The 21,895-nt window shown below is 37.3% G+C and overlaps 1 protein-coding gene and 1 non-coding gene across 2 annotated transcripts in view; both read right to left on the bottom strand.

Annotated features, from left to right (window-relative positions):
* Positions 1-21,095, bottom strand: part of SMC3 (structural maintenance of chromosomes 3) — a 35,372-nt gene extending 14,277 nt beyond the window's left edge. Inside the window, exons 1-13 of the mRNA XM_009010270.4 lie at positions 20,958-21,095; positions 19,773-19,848; positions 14,672-14,710; positions 13,145-13,212; positions 10,892-10,963; positions 10,455-10,534; positions 9,622-9,700; positions 6,878-6,995; positions 5,524-5,699; positions 4,969-5,049; positions 4,046-4,210; positions 3,633-3,754; positions 3,191-3,404 (exon numbers count right to left, since the gene is read on the bottom strand). Coding sequence (XP_009008518.1) covers positions 3,191-3,404; positions 3,633-3,754; positions 4,046-4,210; positions 4,969-5,049; positions 5,524-5,699; positions 6,878-6,995; positions 9,622-9,700; positions 10,455-10,534; positions 10,892-10,963; positions 13,145-13,212; positions 14,672-14,710; positions 19,773-19,848; positions 20,958-20,972 — 1,305 coding nt within the window. The 5' untranslated portion in view covers positions 20,973-21,095. The remainder of the gene's footprint in view (positions 1-3,190; positions 3,405-3,632; positions 3,755-4,045; positions 4,211-4,968; positions 5,050-5,523; positions 5,700-6,877; positions 6,996-9,621; positions 9,701-10,454; positions 10,535-10,891; positions 10,964-13,144; positions 13,213-14,671; positions 14,711-19,772; positions 19,849-20,957) is intronic.
* LOC118146603 (small nucleolar RNA U13) lies at positions 11,955-12,056 on the bottom strand. The gene has a single exon (XR_004732453.1). It is a non-coding gene; the product is annotated as a small nucleolar RNA U13 (small nucleolar RNA).
* Positions 21,096-21,895: the final 800 nt, after the last annotated feature.

The following is a 21,895-nucleotide window of genomic DNA, read 5'->3' as shown; positions in this document are numbered from 1 at the left end:
GTACTGTTTCCTTAAGGATAGTTAATGAACTGTATTCATTAACTTAGTAAATTATACTGAGCTGAAAAAAATGCAATAACCTCATTGGCTAGAGGTTAAGGAAGCTGAAACTTCATCCACTTAATTAAGTTACCAAAGCCCAGTATGTACCAGGCATTCCTATAACAACTGGAGAATAATCAAAGACCAAAAGCAAACAAAAATCCTTGCCTTCTTGGGAAGCAATAAAACAAGCAAGATAAATCTGACGATTATCCCTTAGGGGAAGGGCTTCAAACCGCTTCATGAATTACAATCATCTGATTGTATTATGACTATTGTCAGATATCAAAGTAATTATAAATATTCCCAGAGTACTAACAAGTATTAATCCTCAGTAGTAACATTAACTTTTTGTCCAAAATTGTAATGGACAAAAAGTGTCAATGTTACTACTAATTCCACTGAGAAAAAGTCAATGTTACTACTGAGTCATAAAATCTTGGATAATCAGAATCACTTTTAACATCTTGGATAATGAAACCCTTTAATTCTACACATGAGGAATTTGAGACTCAGTGGTAACTGAAACCATAAGAGTAAACTCTGTATGTAAAATTTAACTTTTCTGCAGCAATTACTTAATTCATCCCCAGGCTATCTGAATACATGTATAAAGAGGAGTGTAAACCTTGAAGAGTCAGCTTTCCTAAATTAATGTTTCACCTTTTATAGTCCTAAACAAAGATTGTTGTGTTATTAACTAGCATTACAGCTTACAGTATTTCTAAAATCCTACATACTTTTTTTCCAGGTGTAACAATACTAATGGTTCCCTTTCTGAGACAATGATGCTACTCAGAACCAATAATAAAGTAAGCTACCTATGTTAAATTCTAAACATAGTGTTATGTAGACTTTATTGAATAATGCATTACAACCTGGAAAAGAAAAAAAAACATTTAGTTTGCACTGAAACTATTTAAAAGCTTCCCCTTCTCCACAGCAGTTGCTAGGGCCAAGATACCACTAACACCAGTTAGAAGTCTAAAAATTTAGTTTACTAAATTTATCAGATAAAAGAAACATAATAAAGCATAATAAAACCACCAAAAAGACATTTCATTTTTCATACTGCAGGCCTTAAAAATATAATGTGGGGGCCGGGCGCAGTGGCTCACACCTGTAATCCCAGCACTTTAGGAGGCCGAGGCGGGTGGATCACGAGATCAAGAGATCGAGACCATCCTGGCCATGGTAAAACCCCGTCTCTACTAAAAATATAAAAATTAGCCAGGTGTGGTGGCACATGCCTGTGGTCCCAGCTACTCGGTAGGCTGAGGCGGAAGAATCGCTTGAACCCAGGTGGAGGTTGCAGTGAGCCGAGATTGCGCCACTGCACTCCAGCCTGACGACAGTAAGACTCCGTCTCAAAAAATATATATATACATATACTGTGGAAAAATTAGGATTATACCAAGAGGCAAAAGGTCATTTTACATAATGCAATCAGCACTTTAAAATCATCTCTGTCCAATGGCAAAGCTTCATCTTCAAAAGTGGTAATTTTGATGAGAAGTATGTCTGGAATAGTTGAAAATATTAAACTTCAAGAATGACAAAAAAATGAATAAATTCTCTCACTGGAGGCTCCTTCAAAAAGGGCATCTGCTGAGGTTGGTGGTTTCATAAACTCAAGAGAAAACTCATCTTATTTCAAGAAAAGAGATGTAACTATCACAGTTCAGTCTATAATAACCATATAAAAGACTACCTGGATTCACCCAGGTTTTCCACTCCCTCCACAAAGTGTCATAACTAAAGCCCATAGCACAAATGGACTTCCAAAAACAGCAGGCTACACTCCTGGCAATTTTACCTACCTGTTAAGTTGTTTATGTTTACAGAGGCTATTGTGTTTGCTCCCTACTCTGTTTTTGTTTTGGTTATGTAATTAAATAAAGTGAGAATATGAATACAAAGAAAACAGCTGTTTCTCTAAAAACTTCATTGAGGTTTTGGATACATTCAAAGGTAACTCAGCAAAAACTTAAGTCCTATAAAAGATTAGGGAGAAATAATTATATATAATATACAATTAATAAATACATAAATATTAATATATGTACTTTATAACAAATAATTTAAATGTTAAATCACAAAAGTCAAGAAAAAACTAAAGAACTGGTCCAGATTAAATCATATCAAAGAAACATGACAACAAAATGTAACACATAATGCTAAAATACCAAAAAGTAAAGTTTAAAAAAAGTTACTATTGTTTTAGACATATATGACATCTTGTTAAAATTAAAGGTACATAAGACACACATACTACCAATTCACAAAAACATAGGCTGGGCACAGTGGCTCACACCTGTAATCCCAGCACTTTGAGAAACCAAGGTGGGAGGACTGCTTAAACTCAAGATTTCGAGACCAGCCTAGGCCACATAAGACCCAGTCTCTACAAAAAACAAAAATAAAAATTTTTCTGGCTGGGCTTGACACAGTGGCTCACGCTTGTTAATCCCAGCACTTTGGGCAGAGGGAGGCAGATAACCTGAGGTAAGGTGTTCTAGACCAGCCTGGCCAACATGGTGAAACCCTGTCTCTACTAAACATATGAAAATTAGCCAGGCATGGTTTCGAGCTCCTGTAATCCCAGCTACTCAGGAGGCTGAGACAGGAGAACTGCTTGAGCCCAGGCAATGGAGGTTGCAGTGAGCCAAGATCACACCATTACACTCCAGCCTGGGTGAAGAACATCTCTGCCTCAAAAAAAAAAAAAAAAAAAAAAAAAAAAAAATTTTTTTTTTTTTTGCTGGGCATGGTAGTAGATGCCTATGGTCCCAGTTACTTAGGAGTCTAAGGACAAAGGATCACTGAGCCTGACAGGTGGAGGCTGCAATGAGCTGTGTTTGCACCACAGCACTGCAGATTGGGTGACAGAATAAGACCCTAACTCAAAAAAATTAAAAATATATACATTTTAATATACTTAATCTAAATAAAGGCTCACTGACATGAATATTCTTTAAAAAGCGAACTACTATATGTATATTAAACTGTGCTGGCCTTTTCTAAATAAGCATCTGTCCTATATTTTAAGAGTAACACGTAGACTTAAAAAGAAAACCTGAAGTAGATAAAACTAAACACATTTATCTCTTCTGAAAGATTTCTGCAAAGCAACTATAAAAGTTCTTACATTATACTGCTCCAGATTTTTCTCTTTATTTGCTTCAGTATCTTCCAAATCCTTATGTATAGCAGCAATCTGTCTTTTCTTGTCATTAATAGCCTGATCTAAAGACTTGAGTTCCTTTTTAATCCATTTATCCCTTTCTTCTTTTGATGTAAACTGGCTTCCTCGACCCTGCTTTGCATAAAGATCTGTTCTTTCCTGGGTAGCTTGAGCCAATCTACACAAAATAGAAGAGAATGGGTTCAAGAGGAGAATAAGAAATAACCAAGTTTAATTGTCATGAATAATGTCAACTGTACACAGACACATAAAGCCATTTTCCAAAATGATACCAAAGAAAAGGAATTAAGTGTAAAAAGCAGCTATATATAATTGAGCTCCTTGGACTACCTAGTTTTACGTAATATGATATAGAAAGTTAAAGTGTTGGTGAAAATTCTCAGACCTAGCAATTCCTCGTTCTTCTTTCTCTTTTACACTGTTGAATTTAGGTTCTGTTTCTGCCAGTTCTTTCTGCTTTTCTTCTATTTTTTCAAGCAGCTTCTGTCTCTCTTTTAATAAACGTTTCTGTAAATAAAGGTAAGTAAAAATGCAAACTGCTTTAAACTTTTTGCAAAATTTAAGTCTACCACAAAACATTTTCTCATGGAAAAAACTTCATGAGAAAACCCACTTGTAACATAAACTCTTTTTTAAGAAACAAAAGACAGTACTAAGTTATTACTTGAGTACAAATTATGTTAATGTAGCAAAGTTTTAAAAAAAATCTCAGCACATACCAGTCACAGTAAGGACTGTCTTCTGCAGTTCCTACTCACCTGAACATTTATGTCTTTCATTTTTAGCATTTTAACTTACCCTCTGTTCACTATTGCCTGCCAGTTCATCTTGTAAATCCTTGGCTTTAAGCTCCAACTTAGTCCTCTGCTTAATTTGTTCTTGTCTTTCAGCACTCAGCTGTTCTTTTTCTTCTTTCATAGCTGAAATTTTTGTTTTCAATTCTCTAACTTGGCGTTCAATATCCTATTCAAAAGTATTAAACAGAAAATAAGTCAGGCAATTAGAAGTACAATAGCAGAATTGTGACACCATTAATTCTGTCCCTTTTTCTTTCACTTACACCTTTAGTACTACTTTGTCTTTTCAATATTCAGTTCCTCTAAATCCCCCTTGTGGTTATCATTCCATAATTCTGGTACAAAAGGGTTTACTATGGTCAAAAATATAAGATAGCTAGACATGGTTGCTCAAGCCTAAAATCTCAGCACTTTGGGAGGCCCAAGTGGGAGGACTGCTTGAGCCCAGGAGTTTGAGACGGGCCTAGGCAACAACAGTAAGATTCTATCTCTTCAAAAAAATTAAAAAATTAGGAGGCTGAGGTGGGAGAATAACTTGAGCTTGGAAGTTCAAGTTTGCAGTCAGCTGTGATCTCACCACTGCACCCCACCCCTATGCAATGGAGTGAGACCCTCTCTTAAAACAACAACAAAAAAATACTTCAGGAGGCTGAGGCAGAAGAACCACCTGAGTCTAGGACTTTGTGACCAGCCTGGGCAACATGCCAAGACATCCTCTCTACAATAAATTTAAAAATTAGACAGGTGTGGTGGTACACTTGTAGTCCCAGCTATTCAAGAAACTGAGGCAAGACTGCCTGAGCCAGGGAAGTCAAGGCTACAATGAGCCATGATGGCACCACTGCACTCCAGCCTAGGTGACAGAGCGAGACCCTGTCTCAAAAGAAAAAAGTAAGTTAACAGAAACCTTGTTTATAATCTTACCTCCATTTTATCTCTTGCATCCTGTTGGGCATCTCTTAATTGTCTGGATTTTTCTCCACTAGTCTCTCGCTTAGCAGAAAGCTAAGGAAAAAAATAACAAGTTTTATCTAACTCATTTTGTATTTGCTAAATGTTTCATAACATCTAATAAAAATTTATTTTATCTATTAAAATAAACCAAAAGTAAAAACTCAAAAGTTTTACAAAAAGTTTAAAAATCATTTTAACTAGAGAACTGAAGCACTACCTAAATTTTTGTACAAAATGTCAACAATACTAATTACAAAATATATTCTAAAACTACAAGAAGCCTTCAAAATGGCTCTCCTCTCATCTTGTCTGCCTAATACCACCATCTGATTATATTTCAGATAAAACTATGTATCAGGGACCACATGGGTATTTACCTCAAACAGAAAGAAAAAACTTGCTAATAAATTGAGAGGCTTAAGTTTCTATTTAACATTCACTGAAAAGTGTAATTATGGCATGAGTTTAACATATTCATAAAAACAAAATTAATCTGATTTTAAGTGTCAAAGGTAAATATTTTACCTCATCAAGTTTAGCACGAGTCTCGTTAAGTTCCTGATTGTAAATGGTATATTCCAGGGCTCGTCTCATTTTATCCCACTTCTGATACTGAGCTAGTTCTTCCTTTTCTTCCTCTAAAGTATGTAATCTCTCTTCAATGTATTTTAACAACTCATTGATTTTTTCCCGTTTGCCCTCTTAAAAGAAATGGGGAGAGGAGTTAACAAAATTTTTATGTAACTTCTTAAATATACCTTGAATTAAATAATTCTTAAGAACTGTAGTATAATTTCTTTAACGTTATATGGTAACCAGAATTAAAATACTAAAATAGCAATTAACCCATTTATGCCAAAGGTTGCAAAATTTGTGTGAAAAATCAGACCTTGGTGATGACCTTGAGCAGTAGGATACAAGTAACTTCCACAAGCCTAGCGTTCCAATAATGGAACACTAAGCATAAATGGATTAAGATGTTTTATCATGAAAAGCATCAGAGAATAAATTTACACGTGGTGATGCTGGTTCTTTTAAAACACGTAGTAAGGGCCTCAATTTAAACTTCCTTTTAAAAAGTCAGTGTGCTGGCCAGGCATGGTGGCTCATGCCTGTAATCCCAGCACTTTAGGAAGTCAAGGCAGGTGGATTACCTGAGGTCAGGATTTCGAGACCAGTCTGGACAACATGGTGAAACCCTGCCTCTACTAAAAATGCAAAAAATTAGTTGGGCAGGGTGGCGGGCACCTATAATCCCAACTACTCTGGGAGGCTGAGGCAGAAAAATCACTTGAGCCCAGGAGGCAGAGGTTGCAGTAAGTGGACATCACGCCATTGCATTCCAACCTAGGTGATAGAGCAAGACTCCATCTCGAAAACCAAAAAGAAGTCAGTGTGCCTTTCTACGATATTTTTTAAAGCTGCCAGCCAGGCATGGTGGCTCACACCTGTAATCCCAGCCCTTCGGGAGGCTGAAGCGGGCAGATCATGAGGTCGGGGGTTTGATAACAGCCTGACCAACATGGTGAAACCCAGTCTCTACTTAAAAACACAAAAATTAGCCAGGCGTCATAGTGTGCACCTGTAATCCCGGACATTTGGGAAGCTGAGGCAGGAGAACTGCTTGAACCCAGGAGGTGGAGGTTGTGGTGAGCCAAGAGCATGCAATTGCACTACGCCTGACTCCATTTAAAAAAAAAAAAAAAAAAAAAAGCTGCTAACATCACTGGTGTTACGGATTCTCAATTTTTATTACTAACAGCATTATCTATTGCTGCTGTATACTGAATACCTACTATGTTCCTATCATGGAGCTACTCTGTTAAAAATAACAGTAATTTGCAACAACAAAAATAAGGCAGAATCACATTTATTTTACCTGTTTCTTTCATTAAAGAGATGCTTTCTTCCTTTCGTTCATCATATACTCTAGTACCAGCTACTTCTCTTAATAGCTTTAATCTCTGAGAATCTGGTGCTGTCGCCATCTGGTTGATCTAAAAATTTCAGAAAAATAATCATTTTATGGCTGTAGCGTCTGTTTAAGAACGAGAACACACTGAAAAGTTTTCAACACACATGCAGGTTGGGTAGCCCTTATACAAAATGATTGGGAACCAAAAGTGTTACAGATTTTAGATTTTTTCAGGTTTTGAAATATTTGCATTTATACTTACCAGTTGAGCAACCCAAATGCAAAAGTTTGAAATCCAAAATGCTCCAACAAGCATTTCTTTTGAATGTCTTGTCAATACTCAAAAGGTTTCAGATTGTAGAACATTTTGTATTTCGGACTTTTGAATTTGGGACATGCCAACTTTTAAGTAGGTTATGATTTGGCCAATGTCATTAGTGTAGAACATATGCCTACATATCTATGTCTCTTTTACTTAAATTTACCAAATACACTCCAAATACAACTGTTATGTCCATAACTCTCCTTTATAATTAGGCCTAACAAGTGAAGGAGTATCTCGCACAATCATCTTTTTCTTAGTCAGTATGATGAGGTATAAAAGATGAGCTCCATTCTCAAAGAACAAAATATTTTTATAAGGGGAAATCATCACTGACTATATATATTTTTTAAAGCTATATATTAAAAGTACAATTCCCCCTCAGTTTCCAAGGAATATTGGTTCTAGGACCCCCTGCAGATACCAAAACCCAAGGATGCCCAAGTCACTGATATAAAGGGCATATTTGCACATAACCTATGCACATCCTTCTGTATACTTTAATTTCTACTTACAATGCTTAATACAATGTAAATGCTATGTAAATAGTTATACCGTATTTTTAAAGTTGTATTTCTTATTGTACTATTATTTTAAATATTTTTGATCCATGGTTGGTTGAATTTGCAGATGTGGAACCCACAGATACAGAGCTAACTGTATGACAAAATTGTGTGTTTTAAATATAGAGAGAATGGTAACAACTTAACTGCCATGCAACTTAATATATAACAAGTATCCCTAAACGTCAACAATGATATCACTGCCACTGCATTAAAAAATTGAAATGAAAGTTACTCTAAGCTAAGAAAATATGGTCTATCAAAAGTATCTATATCTAAAAATCATCCTTCAGATCTTCATTATTGAGAGCTCCAATTATATATGTCCATTCATGCAATTTACTCACTTAAAAATTATTTATCAGGCCAGCTGCAGTGGTTCACGCCTGTAATCCCAGCACTTTGGGAGGCCGAGGTGGGCAGGAGTTCAAGACCAGCATGACCAACATGGTAAAACCCTGTCTCTACTAAAAATACAAAAATTAACTGGGTGTGGTGGCGCAGGTCTGTAATCCCAGCTACTCAGGAGGCTGAGGAGAATCACTTGAACCCTGGAGGCAGGACTTGCAGTGAGCCAAGACTGTACCACTGCACTCTAGCCTGTGTGACAGAGCAAGATTCTGTCTAAAAAAAAAAAAAAAAAATTTATCTTATTTTTTTCTTTCTTTTTTAAGACGAGGTTTCACCATGTTGGTCAGGCTGGTCTTGAACTCCAGACCTCAGGTAATCCTCCCGCCTTGGCCTCCAAAGTGCTTGGATTAGAGGCGTGAGCCACCACGCCTGGCAAAAACATATTTATCAGATGGCTACAACATGTGCCACTGCTGGGCACTAGAAAAGAGAAAACAAAGCAGAAAAGGTCCTGACCTCGTGGACCTTACATTCTTTTGGAAAAAGACAGAAAATAGGTATTATAACAGTGTAATTTAAGTGTTATGAGGAAAAATAAAAGAGATTAAGGAAATAAAGCACATAGGGTTGCGGGGAAGGCAATGCTTTTAGATAAGGCAATCAAGTATGTCATACAGGCAGAAACTGATATGAAGTAAAAGGGCCTAGGCTGAGAGCACACAGATCTCAGTAAAGTGCTCTTTCAAATCAGCCTCCATTTAAAAAAAATCTCTCTCACAAACAGTAAAATTGGGGGGAAAAAAAAAACAACTTGCTCTGGTACATTTTCTAAAACTGAAACTCCATATTCTTCCTAATCACTTCTTCTGAATGCTAACTTTTCCATACATATCTAGGGAAAAAAAGCCTATAGTACAAAATAAGTGAACATTCTTCAAGAATTTTCCCTAGTCCAAAAAAAAGTGGAAATATTTAAGAAAAGAGAACAATCAGTTAAAAAAGTTTATAGTTTGGCTGCTTAAAAAAAAAAAAAAAAAAAAAAAACAACCTATAATCCCTATTAAGGAAAATAACATGTAGCATAATGGCAGATTTCTGGTAATGTTAGTTTTTCAGTATTTTAATTCTGTGATAAATAAATAATGCAAAAAACTAATTTTATAAAGTAATTTTTTCAAATGTGATTTTTATAGAATTTCTACAATATTCTTAATTATTGCAACTTTCATAAGCCAACATCTTCCCCTACTTTCACCTCAGTAATACCAGTCACTAGAAAAACAAGATCCGCCTAACCTGCTGAAATATTTCCATCTCAACATGCAATGGATCTATTTGGTACTTTTATGGCCATGTAAAAGATATGGCCATTTTTCCTTCAGCTTAACCACTCAAATCAATAAATCAAATTCATCACTCAAGAATTACTCAAAAAACAAATTCTATTAAAAAAGGACATACAATTGTTTTACCTTTCCTTGTTTAACAATATAGTAAGGATTGCTTCGGGAAAAACCAGCACTTTCAAGAAGGTTCATCACATCATTTTTCCTGTTGACAATGAAATTACTTTCAGATAAATAATTTTAAAGTACCATTAGGCAATAAGTAGACTAGCCCCTGGGTTAGTAGCATTAGGGAGTGAAGATCAGTAATTAAACCATCTGTATTGTTCTCAGAACTTTCTGATTCTTATGTTTATCCACAATATATTGATTTGTTGAAGATTAAGCAAATATTTCTCATATGAGAGACAGGTAAAAGAATACTTTTTTTTTCCTTACTTGTTTGTAAGGAAATTATATTTTCCTTACTTGTTTGTAAGGAAATTACAAACATAAAGAAAAATGTGGGCCAGGTGCAGTGGCTCAGGCCTGTAATCCCAGCACTTTGAGAGGCCAAGGTAGGTAGATCAAGAGTTCAAGACCAGCCTGGCCTACATGGTGAAACCACATCTCTACTATAAATACACAAATTAGCCAGGTGTGGTGATGGATGTCTGTAATCCCAGCTACTGGGGAGCCTGAGGCAGGGAATCACTTGAATCTGGGAAGCAGAGGCTGAAGTGAGCCAAGATCGCGCCACTGCACTCCAGCCTGGGTGACAAAGCAAGACTGCATCTCAGGGGAAAAGAAAAATACTAGCTAAGCATGGTGGCTCATGTCTGTAATCCCAACCCTTTAAAAGCCAGAGGTGGATTGTTTGAGGCCAGGAGTTTAAGACCTACCTGGCCAATATAGCAAACATCCCATCTCTATTTAAGTATATATTCAATTTTTTAAAAAAAGAGAAGAAAAATGCTTACGTGACCATCTTCTTGTCTAAGAAATACTGATCTTTTTTGGCACCAATAACTCTTCGAAGTGAAACTTCCTCTTTATCAATCTAAGAAAAAGTGTAAAAGCTCTAAGTTAATTTAATAGTAAAGAAGAAAACTTCTTAAATATAGTCATTTTAAAAAGTCCCTGACCATAATTATTTATTTTAAAATTTCAGTTACCTCACTAAAGATAATACTACGAATACTCAATACTCTTAACCAAGACACTTCTTCACAACAGCTTGTATATTCGCATTTGTTAACACAGCGTTCATTGTCATTTTCAGATATAATCAGTCTGCAAACTGTGTAATTACTATAGCATAAATGATAAAAGCTTAAAAAGTTTCAAAGTATAAAGAAAATTAGCTACACCAATTAAATTCTCAACATTACTTAAAAAAAAAAAACAAGTTACTTACTGGTAACCGGTTGTCTGAATTATCAAAAATAATCTCCACAAAAGCAGAAATAACACGAGGACCAGTACCTTCCTAAAAATGAAAAAAGTGAGAAATCTGCCATTTAATATATTCAAATTCTTTAAACACTTCTTAAAGTCTAAAGCATGATAACAAGTCTGATTCAATTGAGAAAAATTTCTACTAGATTCATATATATATATATATATATATATATATATATATATACACACACACACACACTCACTAATCTAACGTCTCTGCTGTTTTGGCAAGAGGGATACATACTTTGGAGGTGTCTCCAGAGGGACAGTATATATCCCTCTTGCCAAAACAGCAGAGGCATTAGATTAGAATAACAAATCTCAACCAAGCTTTTGATTCTGAACAAAAAATAAGAACTATGCAAGACATGTCAAAATTAGATACCCTTAAATTTGATTCTACAGACCACTTTATTGGACTGCAAGACTGGGACCATTTAATTCTACCAATTTGCTAATATACCATGAGGCTCTTCTCTTACAGACTGATCTCAATGCTGGAAAGAAACCCTAATAAATCATGGGATAATTATCAAAAGCCGGTTTTTAAAAAATATTTGAGACATTCTATAGTTCTAAACCTATTATGGAAATATACACATTTAACATGTGTCACATTTAAACCAATCTATGACACAAAAACTATGGTATCAAGTACAGATACCTTCCAGATTCTAGAAACTGTTACTATGTAGTAGCTAAATACAATGAAGAACTATACCAAAGAGGTTATTATTTTAATGCCAATCTGAAAAATCTAAAAAGAATTTTTCTATAGGAAATCAATTCTGATTACGGGCTACAAATTCAAACTAAACAAGGTGGGCGGGGGGGAACAACAGCTAAACAAAATAATTCCTATGTGTGAGAAACATTGTTAAGAAATATTGAGGAATTTCTAGTCTTTAATAAGCAATATTCAAACCAGAAGTGTGATTAATTATATCATTTTATTGTAGTCTTTTATGATTTTCTATCCTAAAATTACTTTAGTCCATTATTCATATTATTATTTTCCACATCACATTGGTAATATGCTAGTGTCCTAACAAGGTTTCAGGAAGGCATGACTAACATGAACATGAAAACCCAATCATCATGCTTATGAATTACAAAAGGAACCATTTAATAAAATATTCTAACAACTCACATTACCGTAAATATACTGGTGGTCCCTGACTTACAATAGTTCAACTTAAGAACGGTAGGAAAGCATCTAGTCAGTAGAAATTATAAATCGAGTACCCATAAAATCACTGTTTTTTTACTTTCGGCACAGGATTCAATAAATTATATGAGAGCTGGGTGCGGTGGCTCACGCCTGTAATCCCAGTACTTTGGGAGGCCGAGGAAGGCGGATCATGAGGTCAAGAGATTGAGACCATCCTGGCCAACATGGTGAAACCCCATCTCTACTAAAAATACAAAAATTAGCTGGGTGTGGTGGCACGTGCCTGTGGTCCCAGCTACTCGGGAGGCTGATGTGAAAAAATAGCTTGAACCGAGGAGGCGGAGGTTGTAGTGAGCCGAGACTGCACCACGGCACTCCTGCATGGCAACAGAGCAAGACTCCATCTCAAAAATAAATAAATAAAAATAAATTATATGAGAGATTCAACACTTCATTATAAAACAGACTTTGTGTTAGATCATTTTGCTCAACTCTCAACTGTAGGCTAATGTGCATTTTTGACTTATGGTATTTTCAGTTTATGATGGGTTTATCAGGACACAAACCCACTGTAAGCTGCAGAACATCTCTATTGTTTTTCACACTAGAAAATGATGTTTACAAATATGGCTAAAACAACTTGTATATTGTTTAGTTTGCAATGGTTGTTTCTCTATGCTCCCAATTAACTTCTGGTTCTGCATCTTAAAGTTCCTAATCCCTAATCTCAAACTCTTCTTTCCCCTCAGCAAACCTGCTTAAGCCTTGCAGATCACATCCTTAAAGAAATTTAGATGGAGGACATATCCATCTATAGGCAAATCCTGTAATTTTCTCCTAACTGCTATAAAAATTGAGCTTTTATTTGACATTAACATGTTAGGCTAAACTTCACAGCAGAGTAATAAACTTATGAGATAGATTGTGTCTTGTTCACAAAAAATCTGAAACCTGAACAAATGTTTTTTTAACTAGCATGGAAAATTTATTTTTAAAATACATATAATATCAACAACATCTTAAAGCAGTCTCACTCACATGCAATAAAGCCAACCGCTGTTCTGGACGAAGATGACTAAATTCATCACTGAGAACAAACTGAATTGCTGGAAATACAAAAACAACCATTAATATACCCTAAAAAAAAGGGTTTATGACTTATGTATAACTTCCCATACCTCAATAGAACATTGTGTGTCAGGTAATAGACAATGCAAATAAATTATCTCTTCCAAATGGACAAAAGGAAATGAAGAAAATATGCCTGCACATCAGCCTAATCAGGTAGGAAATGATATAAGAAAAATACTGAAAAGTTTTCATTCAAACATTTAAAGTAAGAGAATCAAGAGAAAACACCACGATACATGAAAACAGACAAGCAAAACTAAGGTACACCTCTGGCTCAAAGTGTACACTGATTAGGTTAACATGGTATTTGCTTTTTACCCCACTAGACATAAATGGTATGAGTTAAAATCCTTTTTAACAAAATAGGATGTATTTTGAGAATATGCTTAAGTGGATACTTTACCAAATGAAATAAAACTAAGGAAATACAGGGAAATGTTAGAAATGCCCAACTTCTACTGTATTTCTTATACTATACTTAGCTTCTTTAAGAAGGGGCCATTCCTACTTTCATAGACAGTACCTCCTAATTGGACCACCCTGCCCAGGAAGTGGAACTCTTTACTCAGCTGTTCCGGTCCCAGTCCACCCAAGAGACCTGTAACACTGAGTCAGGGGAAGGGGGAGGGGGCACGTACCCACATCAGCAAGCATATGCATAAGCAAGCATTAATGTGTGTGTTGTGGACATGGGTGGAGTGGGGAGACTTCACACTGCCCTCATCCCCTGGAGATTCTGAAATACTTCCACTTCAGTCCACTGTCTCATCACTGCCAAATTACAGGACATACGGGTAACAGAGTGCCTTTCAGATTTGTGTGCACAGAAGGGATAGAACCTTTACTCTTATTAAGTCAGTCCACTAAATAAATACCCCTTTCCGTCAAGCATTACCCAACTAAAAATTTCAAAATTTTCAACCTACTCCTTAACAGTCTAATTTCGTTAAACTGTTTTTCTCCTCAAAGGATTTGTTAACAGATGACTGGTTTAGAAAACATTTTTTAAAAGGTGAAATAAGATCAACTATTTTCCAAAACACTAATATCAACTATTCTACTGCATTTACATACATTTTAATATATGCATTTATAACATTTATATATCACATTCAAGTTTAAAAAGCATTTTCATACATACTATTGCATTCCATTCTCACAAACCATCTAAGGTAGACAGGGCAAACATCCAACATCTCCGTTTTTAAAGTGAAAAGAACAATTTGAGAGGCTACATGTAGTCTCACATAGCTAATTAGCCACTGGGTACAGAGTAGAATTCAGATCTGTACACTATAAACCCTCTACACTAAACTGCAATCGTAAAGTATTTCTTGGGTTTCATGCAGACATAACCTCAGAATATCAATGATTTTAATACACTACCTTAAGATACCCAGGTCTTAATATATTTATAATTCAAAAAATACCTACCATAAAAAAAGTTACTTTTCCCAGATCCATTTCTGCCCACTGTAAAATTTCAAAAAGGACAAGTTATTTTACATAAAAACCAATAAAATTAAAACTGTTTACCTTTTTTTAAAAACACTCAAAATTTTATCTTCCTGTGAACGGAGACTAAAAAACAACCAAAAAAACCCTAAAATTTTTAAAATCCAATTTTAAAATACATCTTAACAGCTGAAATTAAACACAACAGTGAACAAAAGAAACCAATAAAGCTATAATCACCAAATGAATGCAAATTTTGTACAGACTGAATAGTTTTTTTTTTTTCTTCTTCTTCTTTTTAAAGATGGGGGTTTCACCATGATGGCCAGGCTGGTCTTGAACTCCTCACCTCAGGTGATCCACCCACCTCAGCCTCCCAAAGTGCTAGGATTACAGGCGTGAGCCACCGCACCCAGCCTGAATAGTTTTTTCTTTAAGGATATTTCACAGTTGATCCTTTTACTCTTACCCAACAGTTTTAAATGAATAGAAATAACTAAACATACTACCTGACTCTTATAATTTATCATATTACAAAGGATTTATAATTTTAACTATACATGATATGTTTAACAATTTAAAGATTCACATATTGCAAATATTCTAAAATAATCATTTTAAATCCTTAAAGAGTTCTCATGTTTACAATCAACCCAATATTATCATGTGTAGTCAGTCTCACAGAACCACAAAAGTATAGGCCATATTAAGGCACTTTTTGACTAATAAAATTCAAATACAAGCAATTCTATACATAAAAGTATATCAAATCCTTTTGATTTTAAATAAGTGTATTTGTTTAGTGAAATTTTCAGTGTTAAAACTCATAAATAACTATGTCACTCTTCTCAATCTTGAACCAGAAATACCCTGAGCAAATCAACCTCAAAGTTATCACCTTTAATGGAAAGTGAATCCCAAAAAGACCATTCATGTCATGCCAGAAAGGAAGTACTTTTTAAAAAAAGGCATATGACAGACACAGGAGCCAGCTTGAAGGGGGGCTTTCAGTAATTAAATCTAGGGATAATCTGAGCACCAATATAACTAAATAAATTATACATTATTGGTGGGGGAATAATCCATGCATTCATACCAATAATAAAAAGATAAATAAGTAGGTAAGGAAGGAGGAGAATTACCAAATGCCAAGTGGTAAATGTCAAAGTAATGCTGGAAATAAAAAATCATCATTTTGTGACCATCAGAATAAAGACAAAGGTCATCAACAGCTGCTAAATCCAGGCAGAAAGTTTGATAAGCACAAGATTCACAGTCCAAAAGCATCTGTCTATATTTACTATTAGTTTCAAGGGGAAAAAATACCTACACAATGGAAACAGCAGACCTGGACTGGGTGATCAAAAGTAGTATCATCAATAAGACGTTGACAGACCTCACGTGCCTTAAGATATGACAACCTGAGGACATACCATTTATGTCTTAATTCTCAAAAATAACAATGTTATAAAAGACAAAGGAAGGCCGAGGAAATGATCCAGATTAGAGACTAAAAAAGCATGACAACTATGCAATACCTGATCCTAAATTAGATCCTGTACTGGAGGGGGAAAAATGCTATGAAGAACCTATCTGTCTATAACTGGACAGATTATTATGCATTAAATTTACATAACTTGTAAATTGTACTGTGATTATGAAAGAGATTATCCCTCCTCTTACAAAGCACACATTAAAGTCTGAGCTAAAGGACCATGGTGTACGTAACTCATCTCAAGGAAAAAACTGTGTCCATAAAGTAGAAATGACAAAGCAAGTGGGGAAAATGTTAATAGCTGAATCTAGGTAGAGAGTTTATGGGTATTCTCTGTACAGCTCTTATTGGGGCAATTTTTCTGTAAATTTGAAACTATTTCTAAATAAACATTTAAGATGACAATTTGTCGTTAAATGAATAAATATTTCAAACCATAATCCATCCATGAACGATTAACTGAAATTTTAGGGATTTCCTTGTAAGAATTACTCCTACCTACAGAGTGGAACACTACATAGCAATTTTAAAGGATGCTGAATAATTAAAAAGGAAAGATATTCAAGATTTATCCTGAAGGACAGTAACAGATTACCAACAAGTTATAGGATAAGCCCATTTTTTTAAAAAAAGGCTTACTTTTACAAGTATACAAAGACTAAAAAGGGACTCAGGTAAACACAGCTTATATGTGGCTCCAAATTCACCTTTCTCAACCCAGGCCTTGGATGCCAATCAATGGAGAGGCTCAGTCTCCTAATACCTCTAGTAGTTTCAAGCTACCTTAGGAGTATATTCAGGTTCTCCTGAATAGTGAAGACCCAAAGGAGGTTCTAACTCCCTGACTACTTCCAGGTGTGAGTTCCTAGAGCACCACAGTCCAAAAGCTTGAAAGCATTAATGCCGGACATAGAAAACTTTGACCAATGAAAAAGATGGGTGCCAGGAGACAAACTCTTCTCCAAATCTAAATCCATTCTACCACCTGACCTTTTTTTTTTTTTCTTTTTTTAAAGGCTAGTCAAGTGAAGCACTGGGAGTGGGGAAGGAACAAAGAAATCTGTAACTGGTTGTGATCAATTAGCTGTAAACACCACTGCACTCGGACCAGCCCCACCTGACCTTTCCAAGGCATGGTGAGTACACACAAGTTCAACATGACTGCAAACCAGCTGTGTCTTCTTTAGAAATCTGTGACCAGCTTTTCCCTTCATTCTTGCCATCAAACTGCACCTCCCACTCAAGTCTTAGCAGCTAAGCCTATCTGTGCTGTCTTCTAGGAAACCAGGACAACCACAAATGTAGACTTATTAAGAATGGTTATCTCTGAAGAATCACGGTGTGCAGTAAAAAACAAAGAATGGTTATCTCTGGGTAAAAGGATTATAGTTTATCTTAATTTTCTTCCTTTCAGCTTTTCCATAATGTTCTATAATTAACATGTATTTCTTTTGTTAAAAGGTTAGGGGGGAAAAAAACATTAAAAGGGTATGTTTGATGCCTATAACCAACATCAGTACAAGATAAAATTTTTTATTTTTATTTTTTGAGACGGAGTCTCACTGTTGTTACCCAGACTGGAGTGCAATGGCACGATCTCGGCGTTCCGCAACCTCCACCTTCTGGGTTCAAGCAATTCTCCTGCCTCAGCCTCCCAAGTAGCTGGGTCTACAGGCACACACCACCATGCCCAGCTAATTTTTGTATTTTTAGTAGAGACGGGGTTTCACCTTGTTGACCAGGATGGTCTCTATCTCTTGACCTCTTGATCCACCCGCCTCAGCCTCCCAAAGTGCTGGGATTAAAGGCGTGAACCACCGCGCTGGGCCAAGAGAAATTTTTAATAGTCAAAATCATTCAACAATCTAAGTGGTATGCTTTCACCAGATATTTTTTAAGGCAAATCTCAATACATACTACTTTTGGTCTTTCTTACATTATTAACATACCTGGTTTTAAAACATGTTTAATCAGTAATGTCATCTTGGGTTCATTTGTTTTAAACAATTTTCCTTAGTAAGTAATTGTTATCTAACGCTGTAATCACAGCAGTAAAACAGTTACCTGATAACAGTTAAACAATGATATTTGATGGACTTTATAAATAAAATGTAATCATTCTAGCTAATAAGTTACTTTTAGATCATTTATAAAATCACACAAATATTAAGACTTACCCATTTTAATGTGCATGTTAAATAATAGAAAACTAGTAATTGTTATTTTTCTACATTTCTAAAGATTTTTTGATAGATAAAAAAATAAGTACCTGTATATAAGCAAAACCCCAGTACATTTATGCCACCCTATGGTATACCAATTCAATTATCTGACTTCAGTAGATAGAGCACAAGAGGGAAAAAAAGGTATGTCTACTTTATTCCCAACTACAAGACTGCTACTGATATACTGAAGGCAAAAAAAACCTGCCTTCAATTTTATCATTTTATACAAAATAAAGTATGATTCTCTACGGGTCTTCTGGAAACGGTAATATGAATCTCGCTCACACCAAGACTGAACTGTGTCCCCTGAAACAACTGACACCTTAAACCCAAATATGACAGTATTTGGAGATGGGGGGCCCTTGGAAGATGATTATGGTTAAATAAGGACATGAGGATGGGGCCATGTGAGCACACAGCAAGAGAGCAACTGTCTGTAAGCCAGGAAGAGAGCCTCGCCAGAACCTAACCACGCAGGTATCCTGGTCATGGATGTCTGACCTCCAGGACCGCAAGAAAAAAAAAATCTCTTGTTTAAGCCATCAATCTAGGGTATTTTGTTATGGCTGCCTAAGCAAACGAATATACCTCTTAGCATGGACTCTATAGCAAAACTGTCAATAGCAGTCTGTTTTTCTGGTGTCTAGAACCACTCCTTTCATCTATCTTTTAAAAAACTCAGCAGAATGTCAGAAAACATTTTGTTAGCTGTATCAACAAAATGCACAGTACAATCTGAACAGCCTAAAATGACAAAATATTGTTAATGGCAATCACCAGTAACCCTTTATCGTCACACTTATGTAAGGTTTCTCATTTAACTTTCCCAACAGCCCTATGAGACAGGTATCATCTCCACTTTACAAATGAGAAAACTGAAGCTTCTCAGAAAGTCTAAAAAAGAATGTATGCCACAACTGGGATTTGAACCCCCTTCTGCTATGCTCCAAAGTTTATGCTCTTCCAATCTAGCTACTTGGTCTGTCCTTAGACACTGATGGGCGGGGAACCCTGGGATCCACTTTGTGAATAAAAATTGTCTGTCTGAAATAAGGTAACAGTATTTTAACTAGGATATATAACATGAACAGAAACGCTCAAATGCTTTAAAACACTCTTACACATACATACAAGGCTACCCAGATAAAAATGTGTAACTTAAAGAGTGTATTATCCAAACATTTTGTCTATAAAAATAAGTGTTCATCAATGCAATGAGTTATTTCAAGCAGAAAAATATATTTAACTTTACTCGATATTCAAAGACAATTCCTGTCTCCTTAAGCCAATATACAAATGGACAGAATTTACGTTACCTGTAAAGACTATAAATCTGATCCAGTAAGCCAAGAACACTTACCAATCACATTATGTTTTGAACTGAAGGGATCTACAATTGTTTGATCTCTGTAACTTCGAAAACCCTGGATAATCACCTAATAAATAAAAGACATTTTTGAGAAGGCACCCAAAAAAGAAATAATATATACATTAACATTTTTCTCTTGTATTTCTTTCCTTTCTTGTTTCTTATTTACTGCAATATAGAAAACTTGCAATTTCATATAAGAAAAATTCACTCTGGAAAGCGATGATTAAAAATCTGCTTTCAAAAAAGTCCTTTTATCGGTAACCTTTGTCAATGCAACGCTACTGGATTTCGCTTTTTTTTTTTCTTTAGGAGTTATAGTTATTAACCTGTTAAGGACCTTTCAAAATCAAGAACACTGCGTGAGCTTAACTGGAACAGTAAACACTGCAATGCAAAATAGCAAGTCTATCCCAGCAGGCCGCCCGGCCTCAGCTCCCCGACTCCGAGACCAGCGAGGGCAGCTTTCAGTCACTCGCACCCGCCAGCCAGAAAGAGCCCACGTTACAAAGAAGGAGCGCTCAGAGCCCGACAGACCTAATAGAAAACGGTTTCCAAGGCTGTGTGCCTGGGCTCGTCTTTGTGGTGGACTCCCGCGCGGAAAGACCATCTTGACAGAAGTAAACAACCGAAGGAGGCGGCGCTCCGCATCCTGCAAGCCAGAGGGTCCCGCTCGCTTCGCGGGTTAATCCGGCAGAGGAACGGCCCCCCGCGGTGCCAGTGACACCCCAGTCTGTGACCCCACCGGCGCCCCCGGACCGGTGAGGTCGCCTTTCCACACATCCCACGCACAAGGCCCGTGCGAGGCCACCCCTGCAGGACCACGCAGCCCTTCCCGCCCGCGGCCGCCCCGGCGCGGTGTCCGCGCCAATTCTCCAGCCGCCCGGGAAGGCCGGGTCCCTCCCAGCGGCCCGCCCGCCAGCCCCATCCACACCTCTCGGTGATCCTGACTCCCCCAGACGAGCCCCAGCGCGGAGGCCCGAGCTGCAAAGCGCCCCAATTCTCCGCGACCCCGTAGCCCTGGCACTCGCGAGGCCGGGGTCCCTCTCCTCCCCCACAGTCCCTGCCCAGCCCCGGTCCAGCCCGTGGGGAGTGGGAAGAGGCACCACAAGACTCCTGCCTCAAGGAGCGGTCCTCATTGGCCCAGGACGGGGTGGAGGGACGCAAAGGCCTTACCTGTTTTATGTACATGATTCCGCACACCTCGCCGGGACGGAAACCCGCCCGGGAGCAGCAACTGCGCGGCGGCCGAGTCGGGTGAAGCGCCTACACGACCCCTCCCACAAAGCGCCGCTTGCTCCCCTCAAGCCAAACAAAATGGCGGCGCTCGTGGAGGAGGAGTCCGCGCCTCGGAAGGAACCACCTTGCAGCAGTAACAGGGCGTAGGGGGAGTCAAGTTCAGATCTGCTCTTTCTTTTAGGCAAAACGGGTCTTCCACAGCGTTATTTGGTGGATTTCATTTTAATCTAGAATTCTGTGGCTAACGCTTTTCTGAGACCTAGTCAAAAGCTCTACTTGGAGAAGCCATGACCATAAGGTTGGCCCGTACCACCTCCGAGCACGGGGCCAATGGTCGCGTCCACAAGGTGGGAAAGGTTCCGCGCCAAAGCTGAGTGGGAGATTCCGAGTGCCGTGGGCCATCGGCCACGTGATTCCGCGCTGTTTAAAAAAGCGGACCCCGCGCGGACTGTGCCAATCTGGTGACGGCTGGAATTTTACGTGTGCACCCCCCCCCCCGCCGCTGCCCCTTTGTTATCGCTTTTCCTAGGAACGTTTAGTCTTTGCACGCCCCAAGCTGGTTCCGAACTGCCCACTCTGAAGATAGCCCCGAAGGGACTTGTCAATGCTCGAACATTTGTTTTAGTAATGTGGTAATTAATACCCCTGGGAGCTGTTTCTGTTCTGCCATCTGCTATAAATCTAGGCAGATCTGTACAAGTGCAACAATGAGATTTAGGTAAGGCTGAAAGCTTTTAATCCACTTTCAAAACAAACAAAAAAACTGAAAGATACTAGGGGCTAGTGGCAACCTTAGGTCTTTCTGATCCTTATCAGTCTTGGCAGAAAAACATTTGTTTAGAAAATGGACCTCTGGGACGCTCTGAAATTACTTG

This window comes from Callithrix jacchus, chromosome 12, assembly GCF_049354715.1.
Source record: "Callithrix jacchus isolate 240 chromosome 12, calJac240_pri, whole genome shotgun sequence".
NCBI classification, from domain to species: Eukaryota; Metazoa; Chordata; class Mammalia; order Primates; family Cebidae; genus Callithrix; species Callithrix jacchus.
The sequence above is the reverse complement of the archived record's forward strand: the minus strand, read 5'-3'. Positions and strand labels throughout refer to the sequence as shown.